Source organism: Ylistrum balloti, unplaced genomic scaffold (genome assembly GCF_031769215.1).
Source record: "Ylistrum balloti isolate Yb309-2 unplaced genomic scaffold, AGI_CSIRO_Ybal_v1 Utg369758, whole genome shotgun sequence".
NCBI classification, from domain to species: domain Eukaryota; kingdom Metazoa; phylum Mollusca; class Bivalvia; order Pectinida; family Pectinidae; genus Ylistrum; species Ylistrum balloti.
In genome coordinates, this window is record NW_026781958.1 from 929,541 (window position 1) to 947,236 (window position 17,696).

The 17,696-nt window shown below is 36.8% G+C and overlaps 1 protein-coding gene across 1 annotated transcript in view; it reads left to right on the forward strand.

Moving 5' to 3' along the window:
• The first annotated feature begins 895 nt into the window (after positions 1–895).
• LOC132543530 (serine/threonine-protein kinase ULK4-like) overlaps positions 896–17,696 on the forward strand; it is a 35,153-nt gene continuing 18,352 nt past the window's right edge. Inside the window, exons 1-19 of the mRNA XM_060207045.1 lie at positions 896–973; positions 2,486–2,669; positions 3,212–3,451; positions 4,100–4,265; positions 4,830–5,015; positions 6,137–6,215; positions 6,694–6,929; positions 7,850–7,925; positions 8,265–8,466; positions 8,722–8,782; positions 9,807–10,032; positions 10,734–10,812; positions 11,190–11,297; positions 12,186–12,269; positions 13,145–13,219; positions 16,267–16,353; positions 16,549–16,731; positions 17,149–17,276; positions 17,509–17,651. Of these exons, the coding sequence (XP_060063028.1) occupies positions 2,532–2,669; positions 3,212–3,451; positions 4,100–4,265; positions 4,830–5,015; positions 6,137–6,215; positions 6,694–6,929; positions 7,850–7,925; positions 8,265–8,466; positions 8,722–8,782; positions 9,807–10,032; positions 10,734–10,812; positions 11,190–11,297; positions 12,186–12,269; positions 13,145–13,219; positions 16,267–16,353; positions 16,549–16,731; positions 17,149–17,276; positions 17,509–17,651 (2,497 nt within the window). The 5' untranslated portion in view covers positions 896–973; positions 2,486–2,531. The remainder of the gene's footprint in view (positions 974–2,485; positions 2,670–3,211; positions 3,452–4,099; positions 4,266–4,829; positions 5,016–6,136; positions 6,216–6,693; positions 6,930–7,849; positions 7,926–8,264; positions 8,467–8,721; positions 8,783–9,806; positions 10,033–10,733; positions 10,813–11,189; positions 11,298–12,185; positions 12,270–13,144; positions 13,220–16,266; positions 16,354–16,548; positions 16,732–17,148; positions 17,277–17,508; positions 17,652–17,696) is intronic.

A 17,696-nucleotide genomic window follows, 5' to 3' on the forward strand; every position in this document is an offset into this window, starting at 1 on the left:
TCAGCTTCATGAGACTATTCGCAGATGACACTTCTCTCCAATGTTCTTCTTCCTCCTATCAAGAAATTCAAACTATCCTTAACAAAGACCTTGAATCTCTTATAACTTTTAATCCTGACAAAACGGATGTACTTTTCATCTCTAATAATAATGAAATAGAAGGTTTATTAGAATTAGAATTTGATGGAAATATTTTAGATTTCACTGATAGTCACAGACATCTAGGTGTTATTCTCAACTCAAGTATTAAGTATTGATTATGAAGTGTAGATAGATGTTAAAAAGTCATTTATTAATACGCATGTTAAAATCCTGTCGTCTGTGATGAAATATGTGACGTCATAAAGTGGAGATATGTATGTGGCCTTCTTCCCTTTAATCTAAAGTTCGATTGTGAAACTCCCAAAATGTTTTAGGATTTTATTGACAATAAGACATATTTCTACTTAAGTTAATTAGCTCGGCGTTCCGTAATTTCTTTTATTTTGATACAATGTGGATGTTTTTTTCTTTCAAACTTTGAGTCTAACACTGTATCCCCAACCAGAATCATAAAAAAAGTATTGATAGAAGTAATGGAAAGGAACATTTATTTATCAATAATGGATTTTACCTTTCATTCTATCGGAAATGTTTGATAAATATGTATTTATTTATTTGTGTCATTTATTCAAATTATTTTTAATAAATGGAAAATATTTTTTTCTTTATTCCGGAATTAGAGGCTAGGCCAGCTTTTAGTTTCTTCATATTTGTAAACTGGAGAGTGATTGGTCAGTATTTCCCAATCTAACCAATCACCTAGACTTTTGTAACGACTGTCTGAGGCAACTACAGCGGCCATTTTCAAACAAATATTTTTAGCAGAAAAAATCAAGATCAGACAAGACAATAAATACTATATTCTGACGGAAACCATTCACTATAAAACAAGAGATGAAGCTGTTTTCTCATGTCATGGATTTCCAAAAAGGTTTGAAGAATTTTGTGATATAGAAATCTCGGCGAATAGGAAAAAACGAGCATGTATATCTATTTACACTCTCAGACACTCAATCAGTAGTCAATTAGTGATATGAAATGCTGACATTGTGCTTTACATAACATCACAATAATGTTTTCCGAATTTGATGTTGTGGAAACAATCAATAAGGCCGAAAATAGTAGTAGATTTTCTGTTGTATATGGGGGAAATCTGATTGTTGTCGAATCGAACATTTGGTGTGGGTTGGAGTCAAAGCCACGAGAATAGTTTGGAGTGAAAATATATAGCTACTATACATTAGCCTATTCCATTGGCAACAATTAAACCTCATTCACAATAGGCCCTTTTCCTAACACCATATTTGATTGCGTCTTCATCAACATAAAAATGCAATTGTGATGAATACTAGTAGCATTGCACAGCTAGGCTCAATTGGTTGAGGTATGACTAATAAGACAGGCATCCTGGGTTCATATCCTAGCAGAGACATTTAAAGAAATAATGACCCCTGTAATACAGGTGCCCATTGTGTTATGTGGTTCTTTTGTCATAGTCTGTAATAGATAACCAAACCCAAGCAGATACTTTGCAGCTGTTTATTGGTTTTTCCAGGATTCCAAGATGTTACAAAATAAAGGCATCCCAATTAAAAACACTCCTGATTTTCGTACAATAATTATAATCACATTACCTTATCATGCAGACTTCTGGAATGATTACATTTACACTTGTATTACAATATTATAGATAGCATTAATATTCTGACAATGAAAGAGTGGCCCAAATAGAACTATTGTTATTTAGAGAAACAGCTATTGATTTACATTCTGAATGTAAGTAAATACTGTTTTAGGTTATCCAAAAACAGGTTACGGTATTATGGTGCCTAGATACTGAAAATATAGTCCCTTATGGTTTTAAACACATGACTGCAAGAGCAACAAAATATTCTGCTTGAAAATCTAACAGGTCAAATTCTGTCTCTGTTCACCAAAATATACATGTGCAATGCATGTGAAAAAATGGAAGCCCCAATCCTTTTCCTATCAGGATGTTGTCTTACAATAAACAGGAAGAACCCTACTGATTATCCATGATGTATTGAGTTTCATCCTGTAATTTTTGGAAGTGTGATTCTAAAGATATGGGGCTGCCGATTCTATCAGATGCAAATTAAATTCTATTGGATTTCTGCCAATATAACAGGGTGCTGTAAACATTTTAGCTTGTTTTCCGATGATGAACTTTAAAATTCCCAAATTATGATGACAAAAATTAGTAAAATATAACAGCAAATACTAAATAAAGCAAGTGAAGAAAAAAAGGACAGAACGGGTGTGCTACATCACATTAAGCTAGAATTTATGTTGCATATGACATTGGGAGGCATGCCAATTATAGAGTTACTGGCATGTAAAATTGTCCACTTTGGCATAATGGATATTCCCAAGTTACGAAGGAATTTGGATGTAAACCAAACTGGTCTGTTTTACTTTTTAGGTTTGACCCAATGAATCCCTAGATAATCCTTTGATAGTGACACAGCATGGAAAATTTTGTCCTGTATGAAGAGCTTGGGAGGGGAGATCACTCAATCATATATAAAGGCAGACGGAAAGGAACCATTAATTTTGTAGCTATCCATTGCATTGAAAAATGCAAACGTCCAGAAGTGACCAACACAGTAAGTAAACCAGTTAATTTGTCTTTATCCTTGGAATAAGATCAGGTGTTTGTTTTATTTTCTACGTTCTTACGACAATAGTATGTGAATTAAACATGTTTCATAGTGTGATAAATGTTTGACTTTATGAAAAGTATTAGAAAGGCTGCAATCATGGTTATTTTCTCATAATCTTTTTATAAATATTGTCAGTGAAATTATTTAATACAAAGAATGAATGCTATTTCAACTTTTACTCACCTTAAAGTTGTAAAATCACCAAAACTGTCCATAAATTTGACATGACAGTTGTCCCCAAATCTTCATTTTCAAAACGCTTTGTGTTGTATTAATGACACAGCATTTGTAATTCTTCTGAACAGGAAGAAATATGGATGAGTGTTATACTGAGCATACAGTCTGTTGCCAGATCATTATGAAATCTTTTTGTTATTCCAGTGCTACAATTTTATTGGTATATTGTAAAAACAAGTGGAAACAAACATTATTCCATCTTCTCTATGAAGTCAGTTTCTAAACTGTTTTTTTCCTCTTTCAATTAGGTACGAATGACCCATGACATTCAGAATCCAAATGTGGTGAAATTCCATGAGTGGTATGAGACAAGTAATCACTTGTGGCTCGTGGTTGAATTGTGTACAGGAGGAAGTCTCGAGGTCCTCATCAACCAAGACAAGAATCTTCCTGAGAGCTCTGTCCGCACCTTCGGTATCGACCTTGTCACTGGCCTTCATTATATACATTCTCTTGGCATTCTTTTCTGCGACCTTCGTCCATCAAAGGTATATTTATGTTGAGGAAACTGTTTGCTGATAAATGTTTTCTATAATGTTTTTCAGTTATCTTCTTTGGTGATTTGAAGCCCTGGAAAAAGAAGTTTGGTGCAAGTCTTAGAATAATAACTTCTGACATTTTCTTTCAATGTTTGTCAGTGTTTTACAGCTTTCATGCATTTTTGTACTAAACTATATACACATCACATAAACTTTGTTAATTCAAAGACTTGTGATTTCCACTAAATTACAGAATTAATTATTTAACTATAAGTTTATATAAGTATTTGACCCAGATTTAGATTACAACCAAACATTAATTATTTTCCCCTCAAAGTTCCAAATATTTGAGCTGTAAATTCATCTACAATCAGTAAAAGTGCCATGCGTCACTTTTTTCAATCAGAAGTATTTCAGCCATATATCATGATTTATTATACTATTATAAAGAAAAGAGAACATACTATTGTTTTTGTCACTGGGATATTTATCTAATTCACCCAAAAAGTTTGCTAGTACAAAAAGTTAGACAAATCACTGTACACGTCTTAAAAATACATTCTGTGTATATGCTAACCATCTTTTTCCAGAAAAGCCAAATCCAGATGAAAGGATCAGAATTATGTTGTATGATTCCACTTACCTTCTACTTATCAGATTCTTCTCGATGGGAAGGGCATTCTGAAGTATGCAGACTTTGGTTTATCAAAAGTTGAAGGAGAGAACCTGGATGAGTTGTTCCAAAAATTCTCAGAGGCTGGAGAACAGTGGAGTGCTGAGCTGGGAGACGACCTGGCATCAATGAAGAAGTATAAATCTTCAGGTACAGTGTTGTCATGTTGAAATACTCCAAAGGTATGTTTCAACATGGGGCTGCAATAGCTCAGTTGGTTAGAGTGTTGGCCTATGTAACCTCGGATGAAGATCTGAGGTGCACAGTTCAACATTCAAAGCCATTGTGGGTTTGCGTTTCTCAGGAAAGAGAGAAACAACCCAGTCTGTGCTGATGTAGTTGTGTCCTTGGGCATGACTCTTTACCTAATTGCTCTTGATGTTATGTGACAGGCCTCACGTATGTTGTTCAGGGAGGTAGCCACCAGCTGCTACAAGGAGACTTGGACACAAATGACCCTGGCTTCTCTCATTGGGTTAAAACCCGACCGACAAAATGATTTAACAACAATATGGGTCATAAAGGGACTAATGTCAATTGCTAAAATACCCATTGAAAATCAAAACATGGTGTTGAGACCTAGCCATCTCAGTGTATGCCTTGGTGATCAAAAGAGTTTAAATACTACAAAGTTGTCTCTAATAATATGTGATTTCAGAGTATTCATTTAATCAACACTTTGTCAGATGATTTACAATGTATGTCATTTTCTAGGTTCAACTACATACAGTGCACCTGAGGTTTTACAGGGCGGAGAAGTGACCATCCTGAGTGACCTGTGGTCACTCGGCTGTGTTCTGTATGAAATATTCACTGGACACCCACCATTTCTTGCTGAGTCAATACAACAACTGAAGGAGAAAATCATTCATAAGGCATTAACCCAACCAAAGGTTAAAGGTAAGAGACTGCCCCCACTGAGGTTAAATGGAAAATGCTGACCCCACTGAAGGTTAAAGGTAAGACACTGACCTCACTGAAGGTTAAAGGTAAGAGAATGATCCCATCAAAATAACAGGTAAAGCATTGACTCATCAAAGGTCAAAAGTAAGGCATTGAATGTATTCCATTCATCAGTCAGCCCTTTGTTCTGAGTATCTTTAGTGCTGTTTATCTATAATTGCTAAATTTTGTATATGAGTTTTCTACATGATAGTTGGATGATGGTGGGATGTTGCATACCAAAATCAGATCTCGTGTCAAAATATGTAAGGAATCATGGCCATTTGCACATTTTAGTTATCAATTTTTTAGAAGTGTAGAGCCAATGCCGTTCTTCTCGTAAAGATAGTGTTTGTTCCATTATCCCTTGCTTGGATTCTAATTATAATTAAATATGGAATTTGTTGTGTTGTCTGGATGTGTGAATGAATTGCTACACTTGGTCCTGGGACTGTCATGGGTACCCGGTTACCTGGGGTGGGTTTGGGTTCAACCTGGATTGGATAATGTGTACCCAAACCCAGGAACATTGCATTATTTTATCCATATTTCAAGGTAATTTATTATCTGCTGTTCATTGTAAATATTATGAGTCATACACATTTTAAGTCATTTAAAAATGTGTATGAAGATCCAAGAGTGTGATGCTTACCTTGGTACTTTTGTAAATCTTAGCTTATAAAAGATGGTTGACAACTATATTGTAATTCATAACTTCATATCCTTTCACTTCATACCTAGTCAAAACAGCAGAGTTTATAGGATTTAACAGGTGATTTTATTCATGAAACATTTAAAATCAGCAGTCATCTTTATTTTTGAATTCTGAATGGTTACCTTATGTGTAACAGAATATGGGGCAGGTTGCATAGGTTGGGTACCTGGGGCTGACATTTTGGACCAGTGACAGCTCTACTTTGTCTTGCAGACTGATTTTGTAGATGATACATGTAAGCGTTTGCATGGGGCTTTTAACCAGTGGTGCTTTGGAACCTTAATCTAAGGTATATTTCCGAACTTCCTTCCATAAAAGGAAACAAGATTATAGGAAATTATCATCAATGTTTGCTTTCCTCTAGGAACAAGGTTTTCGTCTATGCCATCACCTGATTTTCTGAGTCTGCTAGAAGGCCTGCTTCACAAAGACCCAGAACAAAGGTATAGTGAATGTCTGACTCCTTGTCTACCCAGTATATTTATCCACTGTCCATTTATCCAATTGTAATGTTGTATTCCTTCTATCAAGCAATATCTACAGTATATCTACCATGTTCTAAGTACTAGATGATCTTCCTTTCCTGATTTTTGAGAAAGGAAAAAATTGTTTTGCCCTTTTCATCTCCTAAATTCTAAGAGTAAAAAAAATCAGTAGAAACAATAGAAATATATTCTATAGTTTGATTTTACAAAAAATTCCTTACAAGAGAAATTTACCAGGTTTATTGGATTCTTGGCTATGTTTTCATGATTGTGAATGAAAATTGTTTCGCTTCAATTTATTCTTTATGAAATGAAGGATTAAAGTAAACAAAAAAAAAAACCCAGACTTTCCTTAACATTTTAAAAACTTTTTAAATTGTAATTTGAACTTGGTGAAGTTTGAGAAACTGGAATTAGATGTTGATATTTTGTACAGATTAGGGTGGCCGGGTTTGGTGAACCATCCGTTCTGGCAGGATCAGCTGGGTCACCTTGCAAAGGATCTGGTGTTGTCGCAGGATGTACACAGCAGCATTGCCTCCACTTCACGCAGTAGTGTCTTTGTTGATGGCACTGCATCTGCCCTTGGTAAAATTAAAACCATAGATATGGGTAAGAGTACAGACAGACCCATGTGCACTCTGGATGTCCCTGACACCATGCTCCGACCAGGTAGGGACATACTTTGGTTTGGTATACACTTGTACATGGCAGCAGTAAAAAGTCTATTCTGCAAGTGTTGATTTAGAATTGATATATATATATATATTTGAATTAAAGTTGAGAACACTATAAAACTTTGATAAAAACCAGGGCTATTAGTTTAGTTTTGACACAGTGTGCACAACTTGATTATTTTTAATACAGACACTCTTAGTGATGTTTAACGCTGACTTTATATAGAACACAAAAATGCAACAACAGTAGTGTATCAGTCAATGTGAAGTGTATTTGCTGGTTATAGAGGAAGAAAATGTATTTTTTACAATGTGACAATCTACTTTGAATCACCTTACCATATCAGATTGAAATAGCAGAGATATGGAAAATTGTATCAAAGCACAGGTATCGCATTACTTATCAAATTGCAATGAATTGTTTCACCCTAATATAAGCTTTGTTGTTGCGATTTGTTTAATTGTGTGAATTGAGCACAATTTAGTCCTGGTTTAATTTTGTACCTCATAGATTTTATTTTAGAATAAAACTCCAAATATTCCTCTGAAGGATGATACATTCTGAGGGTTAACACGTTATAATAGTCATTTGATTTACTGAAAATAAAATTTCAATGGGAGTATCCTGGTGTGACCAGTTAATTATGTACGCTATGGCGTTATAGCTATATGTCATTAATTCATGTATGTGTGTGCTGATTCAGTAAATAAACAATCACTGGCAGTAGTCAGGGAAATCGAAAAAAAAAAAATTAAAGAATAAAATTTTTTTCTGCATATTTTACTAAAAGGAAAAAAAAAAAAAAAAAAATAAGATAGAAGATAAGAAATAAATTCTGCTTAAAGTGAACATACAATGATGGAGAATCTTCTATATCAACATTCACTCTGAAATATGACAACTCATGGTTACAGGATCAACATTGGGAGATTATATGCGGCCCAAAACAGCACCAGGTAGTGACGGAGGAGCTACTCTCTTTACTCTGAGGTAAAATATCACTGAGTATTTGTCAACATTCCAGTGTATGTACGGTAGATTGATGGAACACATATCAAATATATAGTGAGGAGAGTGTAGGTGATTTAGGTCAGAAAGACATGCCTTTGGAGATGTTTACATGTTTAAATTGGGAATATTTGCTGAAAACATTTGGTGTTTCTTAAGTTTGAAGAGAACCTTGTATAGAGGCTTTGTAGCAAATATGAAAAAGGTCCTAATGGTGATAATTTTTAACAAATTTAATCATTGCTGAACTCTAAAACAGAAAGTTATGTTAAGTATTACAAATTTCAGAACCTCTATAAAACTTCCCATACATATTTTCAGCACTCGTCCACTCACTGCCACACCAGATGATAGAGTGGGCTCCCCTCACAAGGCCACACAATCCCCATTGTCAACGAGGGAGGTTATCGGAGCCACAGTCACAGGGGATCAGAGTCAGGCTGAAGAGACGAGAAATGAAGTTCTAGATCTAGTTTTCCATCCAAGTGACTTTCAGGTTACACCAATCATGGATAACTCAAAGGTGGGTCATCAGGCCAAGCAAAATTAATGTTGCATTTCAGGTTTTTTTTTGGCAAAAAATTCAAGTATTTTTTTTGTGATATATAATAACTTGTCAGACATGAAAATCTTTTTAGTCTCTTTCTTTCGATGATTTTTAATTTTAACTTATCTGATATCAGTATTTGAAAATACATCTGCACCAGTATTTACGGCTAAATCATAATTGTGAATTTGAAAATATTGTTGGTAAATAAAAATGTGCATTTTTTTTCAGATTCAGAAGCCTCCACCTTCTAAATTTGATTCAAAAATTCTCCCTGTCCCTCCTTATTCAGGTAGGTAATAGTAAATTTATCCAGGAAAAGAGGTAGTAGGAAACAGTTAATCTGTGTTTTTTCTGAAATTATAGGTCATGTTTGGGATATACACATATAGCAGATTGGTTATAAAAATCACATCCTTACATGTATATATAGTTATAAACAACATAACAATTACATTAATAGTAGAGAAATAAAAATTGTGTAAATAAAAAAATTCCCCTGATTTCTGACATGAGATTGCCATGGTTACCTACTGAAAAATGCTAAGAATGCCAAAATACTACTAATTCCAACTTAACACTACAACTTCATAGAAGGAATTTATTTCTGAACACCTGTCTTAAATTATACAACACTGTCATGGTAAAAAATTACTTATGTTTCAGCAAATTCAAACTTGGAATGTTTTCACAGCATGAGCATGTGTAAACAGTAAGGAAATTTTACTTCTGTGTAAAGCTAGTTTTTGATGTGTAGACACAGATTCAACACTGCCCAAATAGGAATCCCCAACACATTTCAAAAATATAATTCTGAAAAATATAGAACCCACATTGTCCACTTTAACATGACAAGACAAGTTTTAGGAAGGATTTATGTTTGAAATTTCAATTGAAACCTTTATTATGGGGTATTCTATTGAATAATAATATCACCTGTGGCCACACAGAAAGGCAGTGTACTGCTACCTACAGTTACAATAAGGTGGCTTTGTTTTATATATTATAGAGACAGACCAGGTATATTAAAATTCATGTCTAAAAATCTTAAAAAAACGCTGCCATGTTAGGGTTCCTTTGTTTTCTTCATGTTTAAATGTCTGTTTGTCTCTCAGTGTTTTGTTTGGCAATTTTGAAAATTTTGTGGGAGTCATTTGAGGTCATGGATATGGCACTTTTTCCCGTTCAGTGATTGTTGAAATATATTGCCATACTTAAAAAACAATTTAGCACCCCACACTACACAGCCTTGCCATTGCATTCATCTACTGTTTAAATCAGGTTTATGAAATGAAAGTTGTTGATTGTATTTCCAGTGGAGAAGATCAATGCCATGTCTGAGAAAGATTTACATAAACATGTGAAGAACATCATGGACAATCTGTCTAACACAGAAAAGGGTCCACCCTCTCAGAAACGTATCCACCTTCTTCACTACCTGGTCAGTGTGGTCAGCTGTGCTTCTGTGGCCACACTGATGGTCAAGCAGAATGCATTGACTGTTCTGGCCAAAGTTGTCAAGGAGACACAGCATCTGGAAGTGTAAGTTGTTAATGCCTAATTATCTCCCTTTTTCTGAATCTCGGGATGTATTTAGGTCACAAGTTCATACAGCAAGTGCTTTAATTCTGTTACCTGAGAATACAAATACTGAATAGTCAGACAATTAAGTAAATCTAAACTATTTTATCCTTAATTGCATTACTTATCCTTCAATAAGCCCATGTCTCATAATAAGCTTACCCATATCTAGTGCTGTGCAGGAGCATTACCTACTATTTCACTGGTCAGAAATAAGCCCACCTCTGAGGTATTACATTAGCCCTGCTGGAGTTATCACAAGATAAATGCAGTATATACCTGCTAGGATCAGGATAGGTTAAAAAAATGTTCAGATAGCAATACAATAGGTATACACTGCTGTTAATGTCAATCTTGCTACTTCTAGTTTATTTACCATTCTTGATTTTTTTTCTAGATTAAAGACACTACGTTTTGTAGATTATTGTTTTACTGTTGTATAAATTAAGTGTAATGTATAGTGGTTGATTATTTTCTCTGTTTGTGGATAGAACATTTTCTAGGATAGTTAGGAGCCAGTTTTGTCATAGTATATACATATGTGTATTAGACCATTCAACCAGTGTTAAAATCTCCCAATAGTATAAAAACAGCATTCAGTCGCTAAATGTCAGAATTTTACATGTGTTGGTGAATAATTGATGTTCTGGTCTTTGTTACAGTAAAACTAAGGCTGCTCGTGTGATTGGTCTGTTGGCTGTAAACACAGCGACACTGGACGAGACGACCAATGTATCTGAGGTGAGATTACACTACAGGTTAAGGTCATGGTAGATAAGGAAAGATAAGTATATATCACAAAAAAGATTGAATTTATTTTGCCAATTTTTATGATTGTCAGCTGAAGTGAAAATATTGGGTATTTGGTAGTTTCCCTTCATTGATAAGATACCATTAATTTGAAAGATTTATTACTATCAGATTTTTGACTGCAATTAGATCTATGCTATCATTTTTTATATCTGTTTTATAGATGTGCTGCAAGCCACAAGCTTTTGTTTTTACAAGAAGTGAACTAAGTATCAATACATGTAACTAGTGAAGCCAGTTTGTTTTTCCTCAAAATTACATGCAAAATGTTACAAAATGCTGTATTTTTAACTGAAATCTCTTTGTAGACTTTGACCATCCTAACAGAGGTGATAAGAGAAAATGTGAAAAATGGTAAATTGAAGCAAGGTGTTCTGCCAGCTGTTGGAGAGGTCCTGTATATGGTGGCTGTACAGGTAAGTGAGTTAGAGCGTGGGATTTGGAGAGGTCATGTTAGTGGTGGCTGTACAGGAAAGACAGAGAGGCTGGATGCGTGGGAGGTCCTGTTAGTGGTGGCTGTACAGGTAAGTCAGAGAGAGGCTGGATGTGGGAGAGGTCATGTTAGTGGTGGCTGTACAGGTAAGTCAGAGAGAGGCTGGATGTGAGAGAGGTCATGTTAGTGGTGGCTGTACAGGTAAGTCAGAGAGAGGCTAGATGTGGGAGAGGTCCTGTTAGTGGTGGCTGTACAGGTAAGTCAGAGAGAGGCTGGATGTGAGAGAGGTCCTGTTAGTGGTGGCTGTACAGGTAAGTCAGAGAGAGGCTGGATGTGGGAGAGGTCATGTTAGTGGTGGCTGTACAGGTAAGTCAGAGAGAGGCTGGATGTGGGAGAGGTCATGTTAGTGGTGGCTGTACAGGTAAGACAGAGAGAGGCTGGATGTGGGAGAGGTCCTGTTAGTGGTGGCTGTACAGGTAAGTCAGAGAGAGGCTGGATGTGGGAGAGGTCATGTTAGTGGTGGCTGTACAGGTAAGTCAGAGAGAGGCTGGGTGTGGGAGAGGTCATGTTAGTGGTGGCTGTACAGGTTAGTTAGTGAGAGCTGGGGATTTGTAGAGGTCCTGTTATTGGTGGCTGTATAGGTAGAGTGATGACCCTGTTCAAGGCAGCCCTACAAGTAAGTCGGTGAGAAGCTTGAGTAAAGGCAGAATTGGAAAATGTGATATATCAGAATCAATACACAAAGTTAACTAAAAATCTAAAACTTATTTTGAAGTTATGATAAAAAAGGTTTTAATGCTGGTTAGTCAATATCTACTTTCTACTCTTAACTTAATATATTGATATGTTATAAGGCCTGAATTTGTTACAGGAACAGAGTCGAGTGCAGCCAGTAGAGGCATGGACTGTGCCCTCAATGACTTTTACAGTCATAGCACGCTGTTGTAGGGAAGGGGTAAGTATGGATATTTAGTAAGGTGATGTGATAAGTGGATGAAATCTTAAGTGGACATCAAGCTTTCTACTGTATAAACAAATAATATTTGATATATGTATCTTAGTCATGATGTAAACAATCACATCATGTATGTACAGACTCACCCGTAAAGACACATCTGTCGATGTAAGACACTCTACAGAAACATAACAGTGTGATGTGTCTATATGTGGAAATATCAGTTTATATAACTCTAATCTGAATTGTTAGAAATGTATATATGATGCCAGAGAGGATGATGAAGTGCAAGAGTATCTTAAGCTGTTAGCTGCTTATCTCCAGTTAGACCATGTATGGTTTAAGCATGTCTGCATAAATAAAATATAAATATATTAAAGTATGGATAAATAAATATAAGTATACTTATTGTACTGGTGGACATCATGTGGTCAAGAGGCCATATAAAGAGCTTGATTGTAATTTTGTTGGCCTTACAGTGGTCATTGTTTGAAAATAAAAGATTAGAAGTTGTCATGTGGTGGTAGAGGAATGGATAAGTGAGTTCCACACTTATTATTCCTTATAACTAATGTTCCTTTAGAAAGTGAAGAATGTGCCTTGTGAATTTGGTTTTGAGGGTCCTGGATTCCTGGCTTGTGGGAACATCTATGTAATATTCGTCAGTGAATAGTTGATATATCAGGCTGTGTCATGTACAATTAATTATCTCCTCTACAACAATAGCTATAAGACACCAATATCATGCTCATTAATTCTCTGTTATATTTCGTGTTAAATGATATGTACATGTTTGTTTTTTATTTTGGTACGAAAAAGACTATTGTTGCGATACATTGTGATTTGTTATGTCAAAATAAATTTTCCATTTATAGGAGGATGTTGTGGTGAACCATGTGGCTGCTAAGATAGTAGAGAATGTGGTGACAACACGAGGACAGCACACACAGGTAAAACCAACAACATGGGGACAGCACACACAGGTAAAACAAACTACACTGGGACAGCACACACAGGTAAAACCAACAACAGAGGGACAGCACACACAGGTAAAACCTACAACACTGGGACAGCACACACACATAATACAAAAAACATGGGGACAGCACACACAGGTAAAACCAACAACACTGGGACAGCACATGCACATAATACAATAACATGGGGACAGCACACACAGGTAAAACAAACTACACTGGGACAGCACACACAGGTAAAACCAACAACACTGGGACAGCACACGCACATAATACAAAAAACATGGGGACAGCACACACAGGTAAAACAAACTACACTGGGACAGCACACACAGGTAAAACCAACAACACTGGGACAGCACACGCACATAATACAAAAAACATGGGGACAGCACACACAGGTAAAACAAACTACACTGGGACAGCACACACAGGTAAAACCTACAACACTGGGACAGCACACACAGGTAAAACCAACAACAGAGGGACAGCACACACAGGTAAAACCAACAACAGAGGGACAGCACACACAGGTAAAACCAACAACACTGGGACAGCACATGCACATAATACAAAAAACATGGGGACAGCACACACACGTAAAACCTACAACACTGGGACAGCACACACAGGTAAAACCAACAACACTGGGACAGCACACACAGGTAAAACAAACTACACTGGGACAGCACACACAGGTAAAACCAACAATACTGGGACAGCACACACAGGTAAAACCAACAACACTGGGACAGCACACACACATAATACAAAAAACATGGGGACAGCACACACAGGTAAAACCAACAACACTGGGACAGCACACACAGGTAAAACCAACAACACTGGGACAGCACACACAGGTAAAACCTACAACACTGGGACAGCACATGCACATAATACAATAACATGGGGACAGCACACACAGGTAAAACAAACTACACTGGGACAGCACACACAGGTAAAACCAACAACACTGGGACAGCACACGCACATAATACAAAAAACATGGGGACAGCACACACAGGTAAAACAAACTACACTGGGACAGCACACACAGGTAAAACCAACAACACTGGGACAGCACACGCACATAATACAAAAAACATGGGGACAGCACACACAGGTAAAACAAACTACACTGGGACAGCACACACAGGTAAAACCTACAACACTGGGACAGCACACACAGGTAAAACCAACAACAGAGGGACAGCACACACAGGTAAAACCAACAACAGAGGGACAGCACACACAGGTAAAACCAACAACACTGGGACAGCACATGCACATAATACAAAAAACATGGGGACAGCACACACACGTAAAACCTACAACACTGGGACAGCACACACAGGTAAAACCAACAACACTGGGACAGCACACACAGGTAAAACAAACTACACTGGGACAGCACACACAGGTAAAACCAACAATACTGGGACAGCACACACAGGTAAAACCAACAACACTGGGACAGCACACACACATAATACAAAAAACATGGGGACAGCACACACAGGTAAAACCAACAACACTGGGACAGCACACACAGGTAAAACCAACAACACTGGGACAGCACACACAGGTAAAACCTACAACACTGGGACAGCACACACAGGTAAAACAAACTACACTGGGACAGCACACACAGATAAAACCAACAACATGGGGACAGCACGCACAGGTAAAACAAACAACACTGGGACAGCACACGCAGGTAAAACCAACAATAGAGGGACAGCACACACAGGTAAAACCAACAACACTGGGACAGCACACACAGGTAAAACCAACAACAGAGGGACAGCACACACAGGTAAAACAAACAACAGAGGGACAGCACACACAGGTAAAACCAACAACACTGGGACAGCACACACAGGTAAAACCTACAACACTGGGACAGCACACACAGGTAAAACAAACAACACTGGGACAGCACACACAGGTAAAACCTACAACACTGGGACAGCACGCACAGGTAAAACAAACTACACTGGGACAGCACACACTGGTAAAACCAATAACACTGGGACAGCACACGCACATAATACAAAAACCATGGGGACAGCACATACAGGTAAAACAAACAACACTGGGACAGCACACGCAGGTAAAACCAACAATAGAGGGACAGCACACACAGGTAAAACCAACAACACTGGGACAGCACACACAGGTAAAACCAACAACAGAGGGACAGCACACACAGGTAAAACAAACAACAGAGGGACAGCACACACAGGTAAAACCAACAACACTGGGACAGCACACACAGGTAAAACCTACAACACTGGGACAGCACACACAGGTAAAACAAACATGGGGACAACACACACATGTAAAACAAACAACATGCAGATTACATTCACAGATAAAATTAGAGTGAAAGCATCAGATACAGGTAAAACATCTGCAAAACAGTTAAAAACTAAACTTAGGCAAAATATAGAGGTAAAACTGTCAATTTGTAAAACACATACTAGTAAATCTTAACACACAGGAAGCACACTCAGATAAAACATACAATATGTGGACAATACTCACAGGTAAAAATAAACTCATGGACAACATACATGTAGGTAACACATGTATCAGGTAGGTGGATGATGCATTGGTAACATACTAGCCTTTCACCTAGCCAACTAGGATTCCATTCGTGAAAAAGGTATGCGGTCACCTGTCTGACTCTGTGGATTCTGGTACTCCAGCTTCCTCTCATAGTTACATCCTACAGTCTTTACCAAGTGATTAGTGTAGTTTTGCAATTGTTGTATAATCAATAAAGTTAATAGTTTTATCACACACATGTAAAACTAAATCTTGAAGAGCACACACAGATTAAACCAAACATGAGTAACACACACACCAACACACAATGTAACATGTAGGCAGCATGAAGATGTCAATCATACAAGATCGAGGAAATAGACATATCTCAAGTAAAACTGTTTACTTCAATTGGTTATAAAAGGAACTATATTTCTCTTCAATATGTAATTTTGCTTCTCTTACAGAAATTTGTGAATAATGAGATGGCACAGTCCCTGTGGTATATCTTTAAACACTCTACTGTGGACTCCCTGCGGATCACTGCTCTGTCTGTAAGTAACTTCCATAGATGATACTAATATCTACTGTAAGGACTTAAATCTACACATCTATGTAAATGTTCAACCCAAATTGAAGAAAACTCAGTATCTGGTGTGGGACCATAACTTATCTCCATTTGTTTAGTGTTCTAACAAAAGGAAATAAAAATACTGTATTCTAACAAAGTCATCTATCTGTCTGCCCAGGCACTATGTCGGTTGACAAGACAGAACCAGCAAGTGTTCCAGAGTGTGATTGACACAGTGGGTCTGACAACAATCATGTCCGCCCTCTCCTTTGGTGTTACACGTATACAGCAGGCCATCGTGACCATGTTTGGGGCCTTGATATCGTCAGGGACGCACCTCAACAGGCTAATACAGGACAAGGTATTCTAGGAATTCTTTTACACCTTGTTTTATCATTGTTATTAGTTATAAACAAGACTCACCAATGTTTTGATGTGTTTTCCAGATTAGATTAACACATAGGTGTTTGTTTTACTTAACCTCAATAGTGTGGTATCATCTTCAGTAGTTTCCACTGAATAACACCAAAATTATTTTAAGGCTATATACTACCTTAGTTATCTCCCTTAGAAGAATGCAGCTTTCTGCAATATATATCAACAATTGAGTGATTATCTAGTCTCCTGATATTGAAATTCTTTAGTTGCATGTCTGAAAGGTGTACTGAAACAATTATGACTTAAATTTTATTGTTCTCAACATAGGAAATGTCATAGAAAAGAATCTGTCGGTGATATGGTGTAATACCAGTGGTGTCTAATTTCATCTTGTTCACAGGACTTCCTGCAGAGGTTAATACGGCTCCTGGACAGTCCATCAACAGTGATTCGGGCCAAAGCATTCGTAGTTTTACACGAGGTGGTCAAAAGCAGCCATGAAATGTTGCTACAAAGTTGTCAGATGAGGTAGTTGGATATTGTTTTTTGGGTTACATAATAACATATATAAAGGATGTAACAAAAATATAAATTCAATATTTTTTCTACCAATATAAACAACATAAATTGAATGCTGTTTACAGATGACATAAATGAAGAATTCCATTCCTAAACCTGAAATTATATATATATTTTTTTTCTAGACATTGATTTTCCTTGCCAATATAATTTTCCAGGAAAACTGTTATTTTCCTTCTAGGTTAGTGATGTATATTGAGCGAGACAGCCGCAGACAGACGCCTCGTGATGGTAAACCTGAGGGTAATGAGTTTGGAGAGTATCTCACCAAATGTCTGGACCTGCTTATCACACATATTGTTGATGGTGTTCCTAAACTCTTCAGTAAGTCACTAATTGTAAACATAACACTAATTTGCTTGTTTGATA